At 54.7% G+C, this 18,659-nt stretch overlaps 1 protein-coding gene across 2 annotated transcripts in view; it reads left to right on the forward strand.

The window, feature by feature from the left end:
* Pxdn (peroxidasin) overlaps positions 1-18,659 on the forward strand; it is a 76,283-nt gene that overhangs the window by 44,870 nt on the left and 12,754 nt on the right. For both annotated transcript variants that reach the window (XM_090337535.1, XM_090337536.1), the window contains 12 exons: positions 2,856-2,927; positions 3,264-3,335; positions 5,460-5,629; positions 5,760-5,877; positions 6,645-6,814; positions 9,715-9,987; positions 14,231-14,347; positions 14,849-15,007; positions 16,067-16,179; positions 17,173-17,329; positions 17,685-17,793; positions 18,368-18,525. In XM_090337535.1, coding sequence (XP_090193661.1) covers positions 2,856-2,927; positions 3,264-3,335; positions 5,460-5,629; positions 5,760-5,877; positions 6,645-6,814; positions 9,715-9,987; positions 14,231-14,347; positions 14,849-15,007; positions 16,067-16,179; positions 17,173-17,329; positions 17,685-17,793; positions 18,368-18,525 — 1,688 coding nt within the window. The remainder of the gene's footprint in view (positions 1-2,855; positions 2,928-3,263; positions 3,336-5,459; positions 5,630-5,759; positions 5,878-6,644; positions 6,815-9,714; positions 9,988-14,230; positions 14,348-14,848; positions 15,008-16,066; positions 16,180-17,172; positions 17,330-17,684; positions 17,794-18,367; positions 18,526-18,659) is intronic.

Here is an 18,659-nt window from a genome sequence, read left to right on the forward strand (position 1 = left end):
CTCCTCTCCCGTGTCCTCCTCACCTCCTCTCCTTTGTCCTCCTCACCTCCTCTCCTGTGTCCTCCTCACCTCCTCTCCCGTGTCCTCCTCACCTCCTCTCCCGTGTCCTCCTCACCTCCTCTCCCGTGTCCTCCCCACCTCCTCTCCTGTGTCCTCCCCCACCTCCTCTCCTGTGTCCTCCCCACCTCTTCTCCAGTGTCCTCCTCACCTCCCCTCCCGTGTCTTCCTCACCTCCTCTACTGTGTCCTCACCTCCTCTCCTGTATCCTCCCCCACCTCCTCTCCTGTATCCTCCCCCACCTCCTCTCCTGTGTCCTCCTCACCTCCTCTCCTGTATCCTCCCCCACCTCCTCTCCTGTGTCCTCCCCACCTCTTCTCCAGTGTCCTCCTCACCTCCCCTCCCGTGTCTTCCTCACCTCCTCTACTGTGTCCTCACCTCCTCTCCTGTATCCTCCCCCACCTCCTCTCCTGTATCCTCCCCCACCTCCTCTCCTGTGTCCTCCTCACCTCCTCTCCTGTATCCTCCCCCACCTCCTCTCCTGTGTCCTCCTCACCTCCTCTCCTGTATCCTCCCCCACCTCCTCTCCCGTGTCCTCCCCACCTCCTCTCCTGTGTCCTCCCCCACCTCCTCTCCTGTGTCCTCCCCACCTCTTCTCCAGTGTCCTCCTCACCTCCCCTCCCGTGTCTTCCTCACCTCCTCTACTGTGTCCTCACCTCCTCTCCTGTATCCTCCCCCACCTCCTCTCCTGTATCCTCCCCCACCTCCTCTCCTGTGTCCTCCTCACCTCCTCTCCTGTATCCTCCCCCACCTCCTCTCCTGTGTCCTCCCCACCTCTTCTCCAGTGTCCTCCTCACCTCCCCTCCCGTGTCTTCCTCACCTCCTCTACTGTGTCCTCACCTCCTCTCCTGTATCCTCCCCCACCTCCTCTCCTGTATCCTCCCCCACCTCCTCTCCTGTGTCCTCCTCACCTCCTCTCCAGTGTCCTCCCCACCTCCTCTCCTGTGTCCTCCTCACCTCCTCTCCCGTGTCTTCCTCACCTCCTCTACTGTGTCCTCACCTCCTCTCCTGTATCCTCCCCCACCTCCTCTCCTGTGTCCTCCTCACCTCCTCTCCTGTATCCTCCCCCACCTCCTCTCCAGTGTCTTCCTCACCTCCTCTCCAGTGTCCTCCCCACCTCCTCTCCTGTATCCTCCCCCACCTCTTCTCCTGTGTCCTCCCCACCTCCTCTCCAGTGTCCTCCCCACCTCCTCTCCTGTGTCCTCCTCACCTCCTCTCCCGTGTCTTCCTCACCTCCTCTCCTGTGTCCTCCTCACCTCCTCTCCTGTGTCCTCCTCACCTCCTCTCCTGTGTCCTCCTCACCTCCTCTCCCAAGTCCTCCCCACATCCTTCCTGGGTCCTCACCCGTGTCCTCGCCCACACCCTTACCTACCCCAGGGGGCAGGCTGGGTAGGCAGCACGGGCCCTGACGCCATGGACTAGGCCTCTTCAGCAGTGTTGGGGTCCCCTGGGCCTCTGGGTAGATCCCTGGCCTGTGCATCACTTTCTTCCTCTCGAGTCTTTGCGTAGCTCTCCATGGCAGGTGATGGCACTCGAGACGCAGAGGTGCTGACTCGGTCTCCTCAGTGTGGAAGGCAGGCTCCCCGAATCCCAGCGTCTCCTCCTGCTCACTTGGGGGACGTCCCCGTCTTTCCTCCGCCAGCCCTCCCTCACTCTTCCCGCCCAGCTCTCTGCTTTCGTGGCCAGCCACAGCCTCCCCTAGCTGCCTGATGGTGTCTGTGTCTGAGCTCCTGGAGCCACGTGTCAATGGTCTGTCCACGTATGCCTGGCCTGGACCAGGTTCCAGTGCTGGAACGCCGTCTTGCCGGCTTCAGGGTCTCTGATCAGATGTCCTGTGAAGTCACTGTCCTTCTGCTTTTCCGGCTTTTATTTCCCCAGTCAGGGCGGCCGCAGTGCTGAGTCCCCCTGGCTGGGCCGCTGGCCTGTGTCCTGTGCCCCTCAGGGATGGAGGAAGCCCGGAGCTGGTTCTACCAGAGCAGTGCCCAGGGGAAAGAGGGAGTGTTTAGAACCTGAGTAATTTCACAGCCAGTCTTAGTGGTAACTGAGCGCAGTCTTGAACACGCTTACAGAGCCTGGCACTGCTGGGTGTTGGCTTTGCTGGCAGCTTGGTCTCCAGGCCCTTGTGAAGGGAGAGGGGTTTACTTACTGGGGTGATCAGCCTCTAGAAGACCCTCTGGAGTGGGCCGAACAGGAAGGCTTTCTCCAGAAGCCCTGTGGGTGCATGGCCGTGACGTGGCGAGGGGACCCTGCCAGTTTTCAAAGAGAGAAGCTGGTACTCCGCAGAACGAGAAGAAATGAGTTACTCCCCAAAGTCATAAACTAGGGAGAGAAGTGTAAGCTGGCATTTCGTACAGTGAGGCCCCGAGGGGCACACTGTCTCCTGCCTCTGCTGCTGCCTGGTGATAACTCTGAAAGGCCTCCCATAGAGCTGGCTGTATGAAGGGTCAGGCTCCCCACACGCCAGTGGAAGACCTGACCACAGTGTTCGAAGGCAGACATGCATGCTGACTTTAGGGTGGTGTTCACGCTGTCTTTCTCAGCTCCTGAAGGTTTTAGAGGTGAGTGTGTCAGGTTGGGTTGGACTCAGGGTCTCAGGTCTATAGGCCTGCAGCTCCCATGGGCAACAGCTGTGATGTGATGTCTTCAAGTGTGTCTACTCTTCCTCAGCCCAGAATAGGGGATGTAGAGAGATTTCCAGAGGCAGGACTGTGATAGACTTAGGAAAGGTTCTTAGGAGAACATGTAGACCTGACAAACAATTAAATGGCTTACCTGAGGTGTCTTTTTTAAACTCCTAGATACCTACATTTTAACCAGATAGAGACTGTGGACCCAGAGTCGTTTCAGCGCTTACCGAAGCTGGAGAGGCTGTGAGTCGTCTCACCTTTATCATCTGTGGGGGGAGGCCCTGTCCACGCTGTGGAGTCAGGGCAACATCTGCCAAGTACCAGCCACTGCTCTGTGCAGAATTCACCCTTAGCATAACAATCAGAGGTGGGGCTTAAGTTTTCCCTTGCGGACCTGAGGCTTAACAGGAAAAAATAACCATTATTTTCTAAGGTAAAGCGCATTACTCTCAGTTCATTTGTATTAAATTTAATTTATTATAGACACTTTAAAAAATGCTGGGGTATGTGACTGCTTATGCGTTCTTCTATGTGCTGGAAGTGTTTTTAAAAGCAGGCTGTGTTTTTCTCTTGGAACAGGTTTTTACACAACAACCGGATCACACATCTTGAGCAGGGGACCTTTAACCACCTGGACTCCATGAAGCGGCTGTAAGAGTGACAGCTAGCTGCCCGCTCTGTCCCCTCCTCGCCCCACTGCACCCCTCTCCGGGCCTGCCCAAAGCCAGCCCCAGAGAGAAGTGGCCCTGTACTGCAGGCCACTGTTTCACTGCGTGAGATGGAGTAGATGCAGATGCCATGTCATGCCTCATTCCCTAGCCCCAGAGAGCCTTGCAGGAGGCAGCAGGGAAGGGGGGAAGGAGGCGGGCTCCTGTCCCTCTGCAGAGGCGAGCGGGCAGGGCTCAGAGGCCCTGACATTTCAAGTGTGGCTGAAGTGTGTATTTGCGCAGTGAGAAGAGTCTTCCTTTACCTGCAGACCCGTAGTCCAGGCTAGCTGGGTTGCCCTTGCACTAGAAAGAAGGCATGGTAGTCCAGGTGGGCTTGTTTTATGGTCTCAGGGGAAGCAGCCTTGCGGCCTGCACTGGGTTTTCTCTTTTCAAGGAGGACGTAGATGTCAGCACTGTTGATGGTTATTTTTTAGACATCACTAGTCACACTGAGATCCCATATGCTCAGTGGCAAGGTAGGATGGACCTTTCATGTCGGAAAAGGACGGGAGAGGAAACTGTACTGAGGCCCGCCTAGGGCAGAGGGATGGGGACGGGGTGGCTGCCCTGCCCAGGGCAGAGGGATGGGGACGGGGTGGCTGCCCTGCCCAGGGCAGAGGGATGGGGGACGGGGTGGCTGACCAGGGCAGAGGGATGGGGGATGAGGTGGCTGCCCTGCCCAGGGCAGAGGGATGGGGACGGGGTGGCTGACCAGGGCAGAGGGATGGGGACGGGGTGGCTGCCCTTCCCAGGGCAGAGGGATGGGGGACGGGGTGGCTGCCCTGCCCAGGGCAGAGGGATGGGGACGGGGTGGCTGCCCTTCCCAGGGCAGAGGGATGGGGGACGGGGTGGCTGCCCTGCCCAGGGCAGAGGGATGGGGACGGGGTGGCTGCCCTTCCCAGGGCAGAGGGATGGGGGACGGGGTGGCTGCCCTGCCCAGGGCAGAGGGATGGGGGACGGGGTGGCTGACCAGGGCAGAGGGATGGGGGACGGGGTGGCTGCCCTGCCCAGGGTTGTCTCAGCCCAGCCCCCAGGGCCTCAGGTACAGAGTGGACCAGGCAGGTGTCATATACTGATGTCTTCCCCCCCACCCCTGCATTTTTTAATAGATGATTTTTTAAATTAATAATTTTGTTCTTTAAGTGGTACTGAGGAATTGAACCCAGGGCTTCATGCGTGTTAGGCAAGCACTCTGTCACGAGGCCACCTCCAGCCCTGATGTCCTTTCTTGGCTTGCCCTCTGCTCTTGACCTGAGCTGACCTTCAGGGTCTCGACACTTGGTGGCGGGCTGCCGGGTCGGCTCCCATCCGGAGGCCCAGGCTGAGTGGAGCCTGTTTTCATGTCAGAGGACGCTGATCCCTGCAGCAGGGCCTGCTCTGTGTCCTGGACAGTGCGGGTGGGGGCACGGTCTCCCCAGGGCACCTGGCCAGAGAGGGTGGGCTAGTGGTGCACTCGCAGGCTCGGACCCTGGGACTTCACAGCCTCTTGATGCCTTGATCCCGTGGGTTTTTTCCTTTTTCTTCAGGCCAGTCCTGGGCACTCCTGGGCTGTGCTCCGGGCCCTTGATCTCATTCTTGGCTGCGGGCTGGCACTGACCTCTGGGGTCTGCCGGGCTGTCCAGGTCACACTCACGGTCCATTAGCGAGCATGTGCCCCACGAGTGGCTCCCGTGCTCCTCAGCCCTTACCTCCTGTAGACCTCAGCGTCTCTCCGAGGTGGGGAAGGCGCCGTGCGTGCACACAGAGCTTCCCGGGGCCCCTTCCCTGGGGGAGGCGCTGAGCTGTCCTGCCTCAGAGTCCACACGGTGTGGAGCCTCGCAGGCTGCGGTTCTGCGCGGAGGGATTTTGTCACTGGCCATCGTGAACTGTGTCCTGCCTGGTTCCTGGGAACGCCTGTCCAGCGCAGGTGTCCTCTGTGCAGCTCTGCCCTCCGGGCCTCTGCCGGCAGCCATATCTTTGCCGCCCGCTTCTGCCCAGCAGGATTGCCTAGAACCCCAAACACACCTTGTCTGGTGCTGGGCCCCGCCCCCCATAATTCGGTGCTCAGAGTGGCCGCTTCTCCCCGCAGGCGGCTGGACTCGAATGCACTTCACTGCGACTGTGAGATCCTGTGGCTGGCAGACCTGTTGAAGACCTATGCCCAGTCGGGGAGCACTCAGGCCGCGGCCACCTGCGAATACCCCAGACGCATCCAGGGGCGCTCCGTGGCCACCATCACCCCCGAGGAGCTCAACTGTGGTGAGCCAGGAGGTCCGGGGCAGGGTGGCAGCAGGCGTGCTGTGTCTGCAGCTAGCGCTGGCATCCATTCTGGGTCCTCGCCTGTGCGAGGCCGGGGGTGATACTGGCTTCCTTTCCTTGTTGGGCACAGAGAGGCCCCGGATTACGTCAGAGCCCCAGGACGTGGACGTCACTTCGGGGACCACTGCGTACTTCACCTGCAAGGCCGAGGGCAACCCCAAGCCTGAGATCATCTGGCTTCGCAACAAGTGAGCAGGGCTGGGCAGGAGCCGTGCTGGGCAGGAGCCGTGCTGGCTGCCACCTTCCTCGTCCATCTGGATGGCCTGGGAGGCCCCAGGCCGGTGCTGGGCTAGGCCTTGTGCCCTCTGCCCAGGCAGAGAGGGGTGAAGGAGGGGTGAAGGAGAGAAGGACTCCATGTGACCTCTGCTCAGACTTCAGGGCATGTCCCCATGCGGGTTGGTATGGTTTCTAGAAAGCTCCTTATTTTATATATGTACCACTTTTATCTAACTTGAAGAAATAAAGGAAAACATTTTGAGTTTCCTCCTTGGTGTTGATCTCCCCTTTGAAATAGCATCCTGGCAATGCGTCCATTGGCTCAAGCTACTTACGAGGCTGAGATCTGAGCTGGAGGTTTGAAGCCAGCCTGAGCAGACAAATCCAAGAGACTTTCATCTCCAGTGAGCTAAAGGAGAGCTGTGGCTCAAATGTGCTAGGGAAGCTTTGAGTTCAAGCCCCAGTATTCCTTCCACCTGCCCCCGGGGGAGAAGAAAGCATTTAGGTAGACTGGACGCGAGAATAATAAAAATGGACGTGTGGATTACATCTACCAGCCATTCTACTTGGTACCAGGCCAGCGCGGAGGAAGCTGCAAGGCGGCCCTGCCCTTCTTGCTCTCCCGCTTCTGGCAGGCCACTGCATTCTGAGGTGTCGGGTCTTGTGTGGGCCTGTACTTCGCTCAGTGACATCTCCTGCTGCCACCAACCTTGGTACACACGGGTTTCTGTGTTTGTAGCAATGAGCTGAGCATGGAGGCAGACTCACGCCTGAACCTGCTGGATGACGGGACCCTGATGATCGAGAACACGCAGGAGGCCGACCAGGGTGTTTACCAGTGCATGGCCAAGAACGTGGCTGGAGAGGTGAAGACGCAGGAGGTGACCCTCAGGTACTTTGGGTCTCCAGGTACGTGGCAGGTGTTTGACTTCTACTCCCTTCTCTTCTTGCACTGTAACCTGGAGAAGCTGCTGTGCCTGCGCTGGCCCTGAGGATGTGGGGAAGTTATGAGATCACTCTGGTTCCTGGTCAGCATGGATCTGGGGACACGTGATGCTGTGTCCCCCATGGAGACGGGCACTGGCTGTGTGGGGACTTGGCGAGATCTGGCCAGGGCCCCACCTGAGAGCCTCCACGCAGCCACAGCCATTTTGTGCTTCTTATTTGAACTCAGGGCCTGGGCACTGTCCCTGGACTTTCTCAAGGCTAATGTAACACTCTACCACCTCAGCCACAGTGACTGTACTTCTTGACAGTGAGGTTTTTTGCCAAGGGCTTCTATCACTTAGAGAAAGGCAACAGTAACAGTATTGGTTTGTTAATTTAATTTTTAAACTGCAAAATCTGTCTGAGCCATGGCAGTAGAACTGTGGCCTCTGGTGTGTCTGCCTCCACTAGGAGAGGAGTCAGGAGACCGCTCCACGCTTGTCTCACCTGTCAGGTGAAGCACAGCCCTAGCTCTGTCTCCACAGCAGGCTTCTGACTTGCCTCACCCTCTGCACACATTTTTGCTTCCCTGGGATTTCATGCTCAGGCTGATGGCGGCGGACCTGATCTTGCAGGGTTTATTTAGGTTCCTAGTTTCTTAAAACTGGTCCGTGCCTCCCCAGTGCATCCCATCACAGACACAGTGATCACTTACCAAGCAGGGAGAATTTCCAGCCGCCAGCTTTACTCAGAGGAAAGCAGAGGGGTGTACTGCTGCTCTGTCCTTTTGCCTTCCATACTTTCAGCACTGGCATCTCGGTGCCTTCAGGGACAAAGCAGAGCTTGGGCAAAGTCATGGTGAACTATTCCTAGGAAGAAAATGGCGTACCAAGTTTGGGATGTGCTCAGTCAGCTGTGTGTGCGGTGTGACAGACCAAGGAGGCTGGCAGACTGGGCAGGAGCCTGGGTGGGACCAGTGGCCTACGGTTCTGCATTTAACCCCTTTGGTCTGAGTGTTTTTATCTCCCACCCATGCCAACAGCCTTACTTAAATGACTGAGCTGCTGGCCTGGCTTTCTCTGCTCCCAAAGGCAGAGTCAGCCCTGAGCCAGCGAGGTGAGGGTGAGGTTCCTACCCTGACAGCCAAACCTGGCCCCCCCCCCAACTCTGCCAAGGTGACTTAGGTAAGAAGAGGTTTCACTTTTTTGTTATTTGTTTTTGTTGGTTGTGGGGCTTGAACTCTGGGCCTGGGCGCTGTCCCTCCCTGAGCTCTTCAGCTCAAGGCTACCATACTACCCCGAGCCACAGACCCACTTTGGTTTTCTGGTGGTTAATTGGAGATAAGAGTCTCACAGTCTTTAGTGCCTGGGCTGGCTTTGACTGCAGATCTCAGCCTCCTGAGTAGCTAGGACTGCAGGCGTGAGCCATTGCGCCTGGCTTATCTCTTAAAAAATACATATTGTAAGTATTGATGCTTTTTATTTTTTTGAGTTTTTTATTATTAGAAAAAGTGATGTACAGAGGGGTTACAGTTACATAAGTCAGGTAATAAGTAGATTTATTTCATTTGGGACAATGTCACCCCTCCCTTGCTCTCTCCCAGGTTTTCCCTTCCTTCCCACCCACAGGTTGTGTAGTTCATTTTCAACTGTCTGGAGAGTTGTCATTGCTGCATCTGTTCATTCTTTGTGTCTCTGTTTCTGTGCCCCACCCTCCCCTTTCCCTTCCAATGACAGATAAATGAACATAAGAGGCAAAACCAAAAGAAGAAACCTTGTTTCTATTTCCTGGAGTTTTTTTTTTACATTTTTGCCATTACAAGTTATAATACTTTGTGGCACCTGAGAACCCTCTGACAACTCCTGTTATAGTGGGTAAATTCAGTGCTGTGAGGAGCAGGCCAAGTTGTCCTGAGAACACTGGCTTGAAGCCCCATGGAGAGGGCGTCAGCCGAGTCCCGTAAGACAAGGGAGGACCTGAGATGTAGCTGATGTATGTCCGAGTGCTACTAGGCACATGCAGGCCTGTTTTTATAGGACGGAAGTAAATTACTATTAAAATTATTCATTCATTTTTCATCTTCCAATTCCTGCCACTGTTTTGGAAGTGTTAGTAGCTATCTGGGAAAACTTGGATGTATTGTGAAATTGTGCAGTGCAGTGCAGTGCAGTGTCATTCCTGGCTTTTTACTTTTCTCTCCTATCTTACTTAGCTAATGTACTGTTTGGGGGTTTTGATGTTTTTCTGATCCACAACGTCACTTATGTTTTTTTCTAGTTTGTGCCCATCTGTGTGTCTGTTGGGTCTGGGGTAAGATGGAAGTGACACACCCACGGCGGCTGGCCTCGGGCGGCCTCGGGCAGGGGGTGCTTTGTGAGAGCTTCCCTGCCACCTCAGGGGGACAGCCTGCTCTCTGATTCTTTTCCTCACTAAGGGCCAGCGTGCACGTGTGGCGCCCACATGGGGGCCCAGTTGCAGTTTTTCAGTTGGGCCACTTGTGTGGGGCTTCTGAGCCTGTCTCGTCTCACATGTCCAAAGGCTCCTTCAAGTCAAAATTGAATAACAGGATTCTGGAGAATTCACTTGGGCAGTGTTCCTACCTCTAAGTAACTTAACTCAGGTTCGGATGGTCTCTGCGTACTTTTGGCCTGTACTGCTCACAGGCTGCTGTCTCTGTCTTAGTATGTATCATATTTATTGTCTGCATGTGTCTTTCCTTTTTTTTTAAAAAAAGTAGCAAAATGTAAGAACTTCAGTGGATTAAATTGTTCTGCTCAGTCTGGAGGATTATGGAGTGATGAGTAATAACCTGAGTACAGAAAATAACCATCGAAAGCTTGTGAAACGGGGAGAAATTAATTGGGGATTTCTGTTTGTGACAGCCCGACTCGCTTTTGTAATCCAGCCGCAGAACACGGAGGTGCTGGTGGGCGAGAGTGTGACCCTGGAGTGCAGCGCCACAGGCCACCCTCAGCCGCAGATCACCTGGACCAGAGCTGACCGGTCCCCTTTGCCGGCAGACCCTCGGGTGAACATCACCTCTTCCGGGGGCCTGTACATTCAGAATGTCGAGCAGGGCGACAGTGGGGAGTACACCTGCTTTGCCTCCAATGGGGTTGAGAGCATCCATGCCACGGCCCTCATCATTGTGCAGGGTGAGTGCCACGGGCCAGGGCCCAGCTCCCCGGTGGTCTAGTGTCCAGGGAGGCCTGAGTCCCGCCTCCTCGGTCTGTCTCTTCAATGTGCTGGTCCGTATCCCTGAGTCCCGCCTCCTCGGTCTGTCTCTTCAATGTGCTGGTCCGCATCCCTGAGTCCCGCCTCCTCGGTCTGTCTGTCTGTCTCTTCAATGTGCTGGTCCGTATCCCTGAGTCCCGCCTCCTCGGTCTGTCTGTCTCTTCAATGTGCTGGTCCGCATCCCTGAGTCCCGCCTCCTCGGTCTGTCTCTTCAATGTGCTGGTCCGCATCCCTGAGTCCCGCCTCCTCGGTCTGTCTGTCTCTTCAATGTGCTGGTCCGTATCCCTGAGTCCCGCCTCCTCGGTCTGTCTGTCTCTTCAATGTGCTGGTCCGTATCCCTGAGTCCCGCCTCCTCGGTCTGTCTCTTCAATGTGCTGGTCCGTATCCCTGAGTCCCGCCTCCTCGGTCTGTCTGTCTGTCTCTTCAATGTGCTGGTCCGTATCCCTGAGTCCCGCCTCCTCGGTCTGTCTCTTCAATGTGCTGGTCCGTATCCCTGAGTCCCGCCTCCTCGGTCTGTCTGTCTCTTCAATGTGCTGGTCCGTATCCCTGAGTCCCGCCTCCTCGGTCAGTCTCTTCAATGTGCTGGTCCGCATCCCTGAGTCCCGCCTCCTCGGTCTGTCTGTCTCTTCAATGTGCTGGTCCGCATCCCTGAGTCCCGCCTCCTCGGTCTGTCTGTCTCTTCAATGTGCTGGTCCGCATCCCTGAGTCCCGCCTCCTCGGTCTGTCTGTCTCTTCAATGTGCTGGTCCGTATCCCTGAGTCCCGCCTCCTCGGTCTGTCTCTTCAATGTGCTGGTCTGTATCCCTGAGTCCCGCCTCCTCGGTCTGTCTGTCTCTTCAATGTGCTGGTCCGTATCCCTGAGTCCCGCCTCCTCGGTCTGTCTGTCTGTCTCTTCAATGTGCTGGTCCGTATCCCTGAGTCCCGCCTCCTCGGTCTGTCTCTTCAATGTGCTGGTCCGTATCCCTGAGTCCCGCCTCCTCGGTCTGTCTGTCTCTTCAATGTGCTGGTCCGCATCCCTGAGTCCCGCCTCCTCGGTCTGTCTGTCTGTCTGTCTCTTCAATGTGCTGGTCCGTATCCCTGAGTCCCGCCTTCTCGGTCTGTCTGTCTGTCTCTTCAATGTGCTGGTCCGCATCCCTGAGTCCCGCCTCCTCGGTCTGTCTGTCTCTTCAATGTGCTGGTCCGCATCCCTGAGTCCCGCCTCCTCGGTCTGTCTCTTCAATGTGCTGGTCCGTATCCCTGAGTCCCGCCTCCTCGGTCTGTCTGTCTCTTCAATGTGCTGGTCCGCATCCCTGAGTCCCGCCTCCTTGGTCTGTCTGTCTGTCTCTTCAATGTGCTGGTCCGTATCCCTGAGTCCCGCCTCCTCGGTCTGTCTCTTCAATGTGCTGGTCCGCATCCCTGAGTCCCGCCTCCTCGGTCTGTCTCTTCAATGTGCTGGTCCGTATCCCTGAGTTCCTGCCAGTGGGTGACACGTACCTCCATCAAGTTCTTCAGGAAGATAAGCCGGGCAGCTGGGGTCCTGGTGTGCTTCCAGCTCTGCACATGTACCAGGGACTGACATGGATCATCAGTCTGCCTTATGCAGAGAGCTGTGAATGCACCCCACGGTCACAGTGTAAACTGTGTGTCTGTGTGTACAAGATAGAGACGGAGGGGGGTGCACCCCGAGGTCAAGTGTTAACCTGTGTGTACAAGATAGAGACGGCGGGGGGTGCACCCCGAGGTCATGGTGGTTGTGTCAGTGTTCATAATGGAGATGGCTGGGGGTGTACTCCAAGGTCATGGTGGTTGTCTGTCAGTGTGTACATGATGGAGATGGCTGGGGGTGCACCCCGAGGTCATGGTGGTTGTGTGTCAGTGTGTACATGATGGAGATGGCTGGGGGTGCACCCCGAGGTCATGGTGGTTGTGTGTCAGTGTGTACATGATGGAGATGGCTGGGGGTGCACCCCGAGGTCATGGTGGTTGTCTGTCAGTGTGTTCATGATGGAGATGGCTGGAGTGCACCCCGAGGTCATGGTGGTTGTCTGTCAGTGTGTACATGATGGAGATGGCTGGGATGCACCCCGAGATCATGGTGGTTGTGTGTCAGTGTGTACATGATGGAGATGGCTGGGGTGCACCCCGAGGTCATGGTGGTTGTGTGTCAGTGTGTTCATGATGATGGAGATGGCTGGGGGTGCACCCCGAGGTCATGGTGGTTGTGTGTCAGTGTGTTCATGATGATGGAGATGGCTGGGGGTGCACCCCGAGGTCATGGTGGTTGTCTGTCAGAGTGTTCATGATGATGGAGATGGCTGGGGGTGCACCCCGAGGTCATGGTGGTTGTGTGTCAGTGTGTTCATGATGGAGATGGCTCGGGGTGCACCCCGAGGTCATGGTGGTTGTCTGTCAGAGTGTTCATGATGATGGAGATGGCTGGGGGTGCACCCCGAGGTCATGGTGGTTGTGTGTCAGTGTGTTCATGATGGAGATGGCTCGGGGTGCACCCCGAGGTCATGGTGGTTGTCTGTCAGTGTGTTCATGATGATGGAGATGGCTGGGGGTGCACCCCGAGGTCATGGTGGTTGTGTGTCAGTGTGTACATGATGGAGATGGCTGGGGGTGCACCCCGAGGTCATGGTGGTTGTCTGTCAGTGTTCATGATGATGGAGATGGCTGGGGGTGCACCCCGAGGTCATGGTGGTTGTCTGTCAGTGTGTTCATGATGATGGAGATGGCTGGGGGTGCACCCCAGGTCATGGTGGTTGTCTGTCAGTGTGTTCATGATGATGGAGATGGCTGGGGGTGCACCCCGAGGTCATGGTGGTTGTCTGTCAGTTTGTTCATGATGATGGAGATGGCTGGGGGTGCACCCCGAGGTCATGGTGGTTGTCTGTCAGTTTGTTCATGATGATGGAGACGGCTGGGGGTGCACCCCGAGGTCATGGTGGTTGTGTGTCAGTGTGTTCACGATGGAGATGGCTGGGGGTGCACCCCGAGGTCATGGTGGTTGTGTGTCAGTGTGTTCATGATGATGGAGATGGCTGGGGGTGCACCCCGAGGTCATGGTGGTTGTCTGTCAGTTTGTTCATGATGATGGAGACGGCTGGGGGTGCACCCCGAGGTCATGGTGGTTGTGTGTCAGTGTGTTCACGATGGAGATGGCTGGGGGTGCACCCCGAGGTCATGGTGGTTGTGTGTCAGTGTGTTCATGATGATGGAGATGGCTGGGGGTGCACCCCGAGGTCATGGTGGTTGTGTGTCAGTGTGTTCATGATGATGGAGATGGCTGGGGGTGCACCCCGAGGTCATGGTGGTTGTGTGTCAGTGTGTACATGATGGAGATGGCTGGGGTTGCACTCTGAGGTCACGGGATGAGAATAGAGATGTGGTATGCTTGTAGCCAACAGCTCTGAATGAGTTCTTGGGTCAATTTTTAGATCCAGAGTTCTGACAGGTTATATTTTTATGGTAAGTTTTATTCTTAAATCTTTGCTGTGTTTTTATGTATTGTTTTATTTACCTTACCATGGCTTTATTTCAAGTAAGTTTCTAATTGAGTCATTTGTTTTAATCTGTCAAGCGTTGCGGAATAGAACTTTAATTCCTTCCATACCTCTGTTGGGCATCTCCATCTCAGCCTCAGAACTGGTTGTGGGAGATCTGTGTTTGCGCTTGTCTTCAAACAGCCACACCATGAGTTTTCCCTTTCTGTTCTTGTTGCTTTTATATCAGTGGCTTTTTGGTCATCATGATGTGCTGGCTGGTCTCTCGGTAGCCTGTGCAGTAGCAATGCCTCTGTCACTGGCACCAGCGGACATGTTAGCCATTCTCTTACTGCATGTAGAGCCTCTGCCTCTCTCGCAAGCGCAGTGTCCATCATTGCTGCCTCCTCCTCCTCTCCCTCCCCCTCCTCTTCTTCCTCCTCCATCCGTGCTGCCTCCACCTCCCTTCCAGGTGCACTGCGGCTTCACCTGGGGTCTGGTCCATTGTCACCAGCTGGGCACACAAGCATTTGCATGGTGCCAAGGAAACACCATTCTTGGCATCTTTTTTTTTTTTTTTCTTGAGTTGCTGGTAGGTGTTGTGCTCACAGGAGTGTTCTGTTGCTTTATTAGCCTTTGATGGAGTGGAAGTTTTACCTAGTGCTTTCCCTAACTATCGCCTTCGGAATGTTTTCACACAGCACTTCCTCAGTTTACTCTGACACCCGAGAACAGGGTGGTCACCGAGGGCCAGACCGTTGACTTCCAGTGTGAGGCAAAGGGACATCCCCAGCCCGTCATTGCCTGGACCAAAGGAGGTAAGCTGTGGGCCTGGCCTTGCTGGCTCCTTCTGTGGTGGGACACAAATAGGAAACAGGCTGATGTCAGTCAGCAAAACCCACACCTTTCCACTCAATACTTGTGGTGTCCAGACCTTCAGAGACCTCTGCCAGGGCAGATGAGTGTTCCAAACCCTGCATGGGGCACTGACTTCCAGGAGGCAGGCCAGCTCAGGTCCAGCTCCTCAGGCACTCCTGAGTGCCTGCACTGCTCTGCCCCTTACTTGGCTTTGTTTCTGTTCTCTCCCTCCCTCTGGGAGTTATGAGGCATGGGGACATGTTTCACCCCTCCTTTGTCAGCTGCTGCGGAATCTGCATGACCCTTTAGGGGCATCTGCAGCCATTGGCTGGTTTTCTGATAGGCAAGGCTCAGGTTGTAGGGTGCCGCCATCCTTGGAGATAACACTGACCCCAGATGCCAGGGCCCTTATTCTCTCCAGCCCCAATGTTCCTACGTCTAGTGTATCCTGTGTCCCCTAGGGAGCCCGCTCTCGGTGGATAGACGGCACCTGGTGCTGTCATCCGGCACGCTCAGGATCTCTGGTGTGGCCCTGCATGACCAGGGCCAGTACGAGTGCCAGGCAGTCAACATCATCGGCTCTCAGAAGGTCGTGGCCCACCTGATCGTGCAGCCCACAGGTAGGTGGCGGCTCGGGGTTTGCTACAGTCTAACTTCTGCAAAGACAGCAGATCGGTGCTGTTTTGTCACACGTTGTGTCATGTTTGCATTTGTATTCCCAAGGGGTCTCCAGGTAGCCTGTCAACCTTGACCTGTCCTTTATAACTATGGGTGTGCATCTGTGATGGAGGGCTCAGTGACTTTCGGGAGGCTGGCCTGGCCTGCTCACAGTAAATGAGGCTCACCTGAGAGAAGGGTGCTGCCAAATGCCTCCTGGGTGGCTCCTTAGAGATTGCAGGGCAGAGGCTGTGGCTGCTTGGCAGAGTGCCAGCATATTTCCCAAGGGGCTCTGCCACCTGTGTGCCTCTCGCTGTTGAGCCTCTCTTCTCTGAGTCTCACCTGTCTGAGCCCTCCTCAGGTGAGAAGTTTCTCTTCTCTCAGTAGAGCCAGTTTAAGACTTAAGATGAAGGAGCATTATCAAGTGCACAGGTCCCACAGGTGACCACTGGAATAGAGGTATCCAGGCTGCCTAGCCCAAGTATGGTGTAGGGAACACAGAGATGGGCCGTGAGCTGTGGGCACGGCCTGCAGCTGCTTGGTCTGGGATTGCATGAAAAGGTTCTTGTGTTTTATCAGGCCTGCTCCAATGTCTGGGTTCTATGAACTCGACTCAACATCCCATCTGGGATGTAACATACTCCAGAAGTGATTCCTCAAAGGGGCCTAGACATATCAGAGAGCCAGGGTCCCTCACCTGTCCGACAAGGAAACTCTGCTCCCTGGAGTTCTATGTGTCCCTCAACTGTGGGGCCACAACTGGTTACCCTGCTGCCTGATGCCAGTAGGGAAGGCAGCCAGGCTTGGATAGCCTCTGGGCAGAGAGTGCCTCGGCATAGTCACTCGATGCTTCTGGTGTTGGAACCCAGGGCAGGAACTGGTTCAGGCTGGAGCAGGGCAGCCCTCAACTCTGGGCACAGACTGCTTGGTGGCAGGGAATTCCTGTTGCTGAGGCCTGGATTGGCCTGAGTGTGCACCTTCTGCTCTTCAAGAGCCACACTGACAGCTGTCTTGCCTTCCAGTCACCCCGGTGTTTGCCAACATTCCCCGGGATCTGACAGTTGAGGTGGGCAGTAACATACAGCTCCCCTGCAGTTCCCAGGGGGAGCCCGAGCCAGTCATCACCTGGAACAAGGTAAGAAGGTGCCCGTCTGTCCTCTCCCTCCATAGCACCTCCCTGTTCCTCTTCAGACTGTAAGCAGGGGTTAAAAATGCCCTGGAGAGGATACTGAAACAAAAGCCATATAGTGAATGATTGTTATCCTTAATGTACTATGTTATATCTCATCTCTTTTGCTGTCCCTTGGTTATCTCATATTGTTACTGTATCTCACTTTGTTACCTGATATATCGGATATATTTGTATTTGGTTATTTGAAATTGGATAGGGAAGGGGGGAAAACCAAAATGCGGGGAGGGAAATGGGGACCAAGACATGAGAAAGGGTATCAATGTATGTGAACTAATGCACCTTCTATCTGGCAAATATCATGTAACCCTTCTATTAATTACAATAAAAAACATTTAAAAAATGCCCTGGAGATACCCAAGTAATGAGAGCACATTTTCAGCAGCCAAGCAGAAACCTTGTAGATTCATCTTCATAGGCAAGAAGTTTCTCTTCCCTGATTTCATTCTCTTCTATTGAGCTTAGTTGGGAGACCCCAGCAGAGGCCACGCTGTGCAGTGAACCCATGGGAGGGTGGGGGCTAACGTTATGAGGGCTCCCGACTCCTCTCCTCCTCCTGTGTCCTCTCCACACACACTCTGTAGCCTGGCATGTGGGCTGGTTCTTCCTGTGTCTGGCCCTGGGGAATTCCCTGTGCCTGTTCCGCTGAGGCCCCAGGGTTTTCTGTGAGCTCTGCCTCCACACACACTCACTTGTATAGTCAGAAGTACCTTTTGCCTAGAGCTTTGTCCTCGGCCACACCTCCGTGTGTGAAGTGCTGCTCATTCATGTTATTGGGGGAGATCTGAAATTGATCTCCATCCTTTTCAGGTTGGATGGATCTGAGCCTTTGCGTTGTTTCTGTACATGAGGTCTTAACACAGGCCATTTACGTCTGAGGAGAGCAGCTTCAGTGTGCAAGTCTGACTGTGATACTGTTCTTACTGTTTCTCCTTCCAGGATGGCGTTCAGGTAACAGAGAGTGGAAAATTTCACATCAGCCCAGAAGGCTTCTTGACTATCAATGACGTTGGGACTGCAGATTCTGGTCGCTATGAGTGTGTGGCCCGGAACACGATTGGCTTTGCTTCGGTTAGCATGGTGCTGAGTGTGAACGGTAAGATAGCTGCCTGAAGGGTGAGACTGGCACTATGCTGGCGGTGCCTCTGCTGGCATTAGGGGTGAAGAGCAGAGTTGGTGGGAGTTAAGACTTTGGGGCAAAACACAGGCCCTTTAAAGGAAACCTCTTCAGTTTCACCACCAAATGGATTCTGAGGGGAGCTCAGTGTACCCCATAATATCCGCTTCCTGTCTTTCCACAGGTTATGACAGTCTCCACACTGTCTACTAGAGTCTGTGATGAAATAATTTAAGGAATAATTAGGAATAACTGGGAGAAAAGCATGGTCTGTGTCTAGATGAAGTCGTGTCTAGACGAGGCTGAGTGCTAATGTGGGCTCATGTTTTCCTAGTTCCTGATGTCAGTCGAAATGGCGATCCATTTGTTGCTACCTCTATCATTGAAGCCATTACAACAGTTGATAGAGCCATAAACTCCACACGGACACACCTCTTTGATAGGTGAGGTGGGCCTGAGGCTGGCTGTTGCTGGGGTGAGGGTTGGCCTGTGTGTAGTCCTGGTTGCAAAGCTTCTGCTTGTTTATCTATCGGATGGGAAACCTTACTATTAATCCTTTAAGCAGTGTTGGCTATGGCTTTTTTAGGTGCCAAGATGCTAAGAGGACGGATCCTTTCCAAATAGGATCTGAACTGTGATTCATAACCAAAACATTTTCAGTAGGCTTAACTCATTCTTTTGGCTTATTACTAACAGATTGGGCAAAAAACAAAATGCTTTTATGAGTTGCTATTGGGTTTGTTTATGTTGGCAATTCTAGCTATTTTTCTGCACCTTAATTGAAATGCAATTCCTGTGACTTTCTCTCTTGACTTATTAATGGTTTGTTTTTAGTGTCTTGGTTCTTGTTTGTCTGTCTGTTGTTCTGTCGCCTTCCACCTGGGATAAGTAAGGTACGGTACATCACATTGTCAAAAGTAGCCGTAGAAATTTTCTTCACATAAGTCTACTTTTGGATTCTGGTGCTTTTGTCTCCAGTAACTGGCTTTGTTGCTCCTCTCCCTAAACACCTGACAGCCGACCACGTTCCCCCAATGACCTTCTGGCCCTGTTCCGGTACCCCCGGGACCCCTACACTGTGGGGCAGGCCCGAGCAGGAGAGATATTCGAGCGGACACTGCAGCTTATCCAGGATCACGTGCAGCATGGCCTGATGGTCGACTTAAATGGAACAAGTAAGCGCGTCCTCCTTCCCCCGTTCCCTGGGCCCAAGGCCACAGTCCACTGAGCATGCGTCACCAGCGTGCGCCCATGCCAGAGCAGGTCTGCGGCCTCTTCTGCTCAGCTGTGCAGGCCAGCCAGGGACGCT

This window comes from Megascapheus bottae, chromosome 7 (assembly GCF_031878675.1).
Source record: "Megascapheus bottae isolate mThoBot1 chromosome 7, mThoBot2.hap1, whole genome shotgun sequence".
NCBI classification, from domain to species: domain Eukaryota; kingdom Metazoa; phylum Chordata; class Mammalia; order Rodentia; family Geomyidae; genus Megascapheus; species Megascapheus bottae.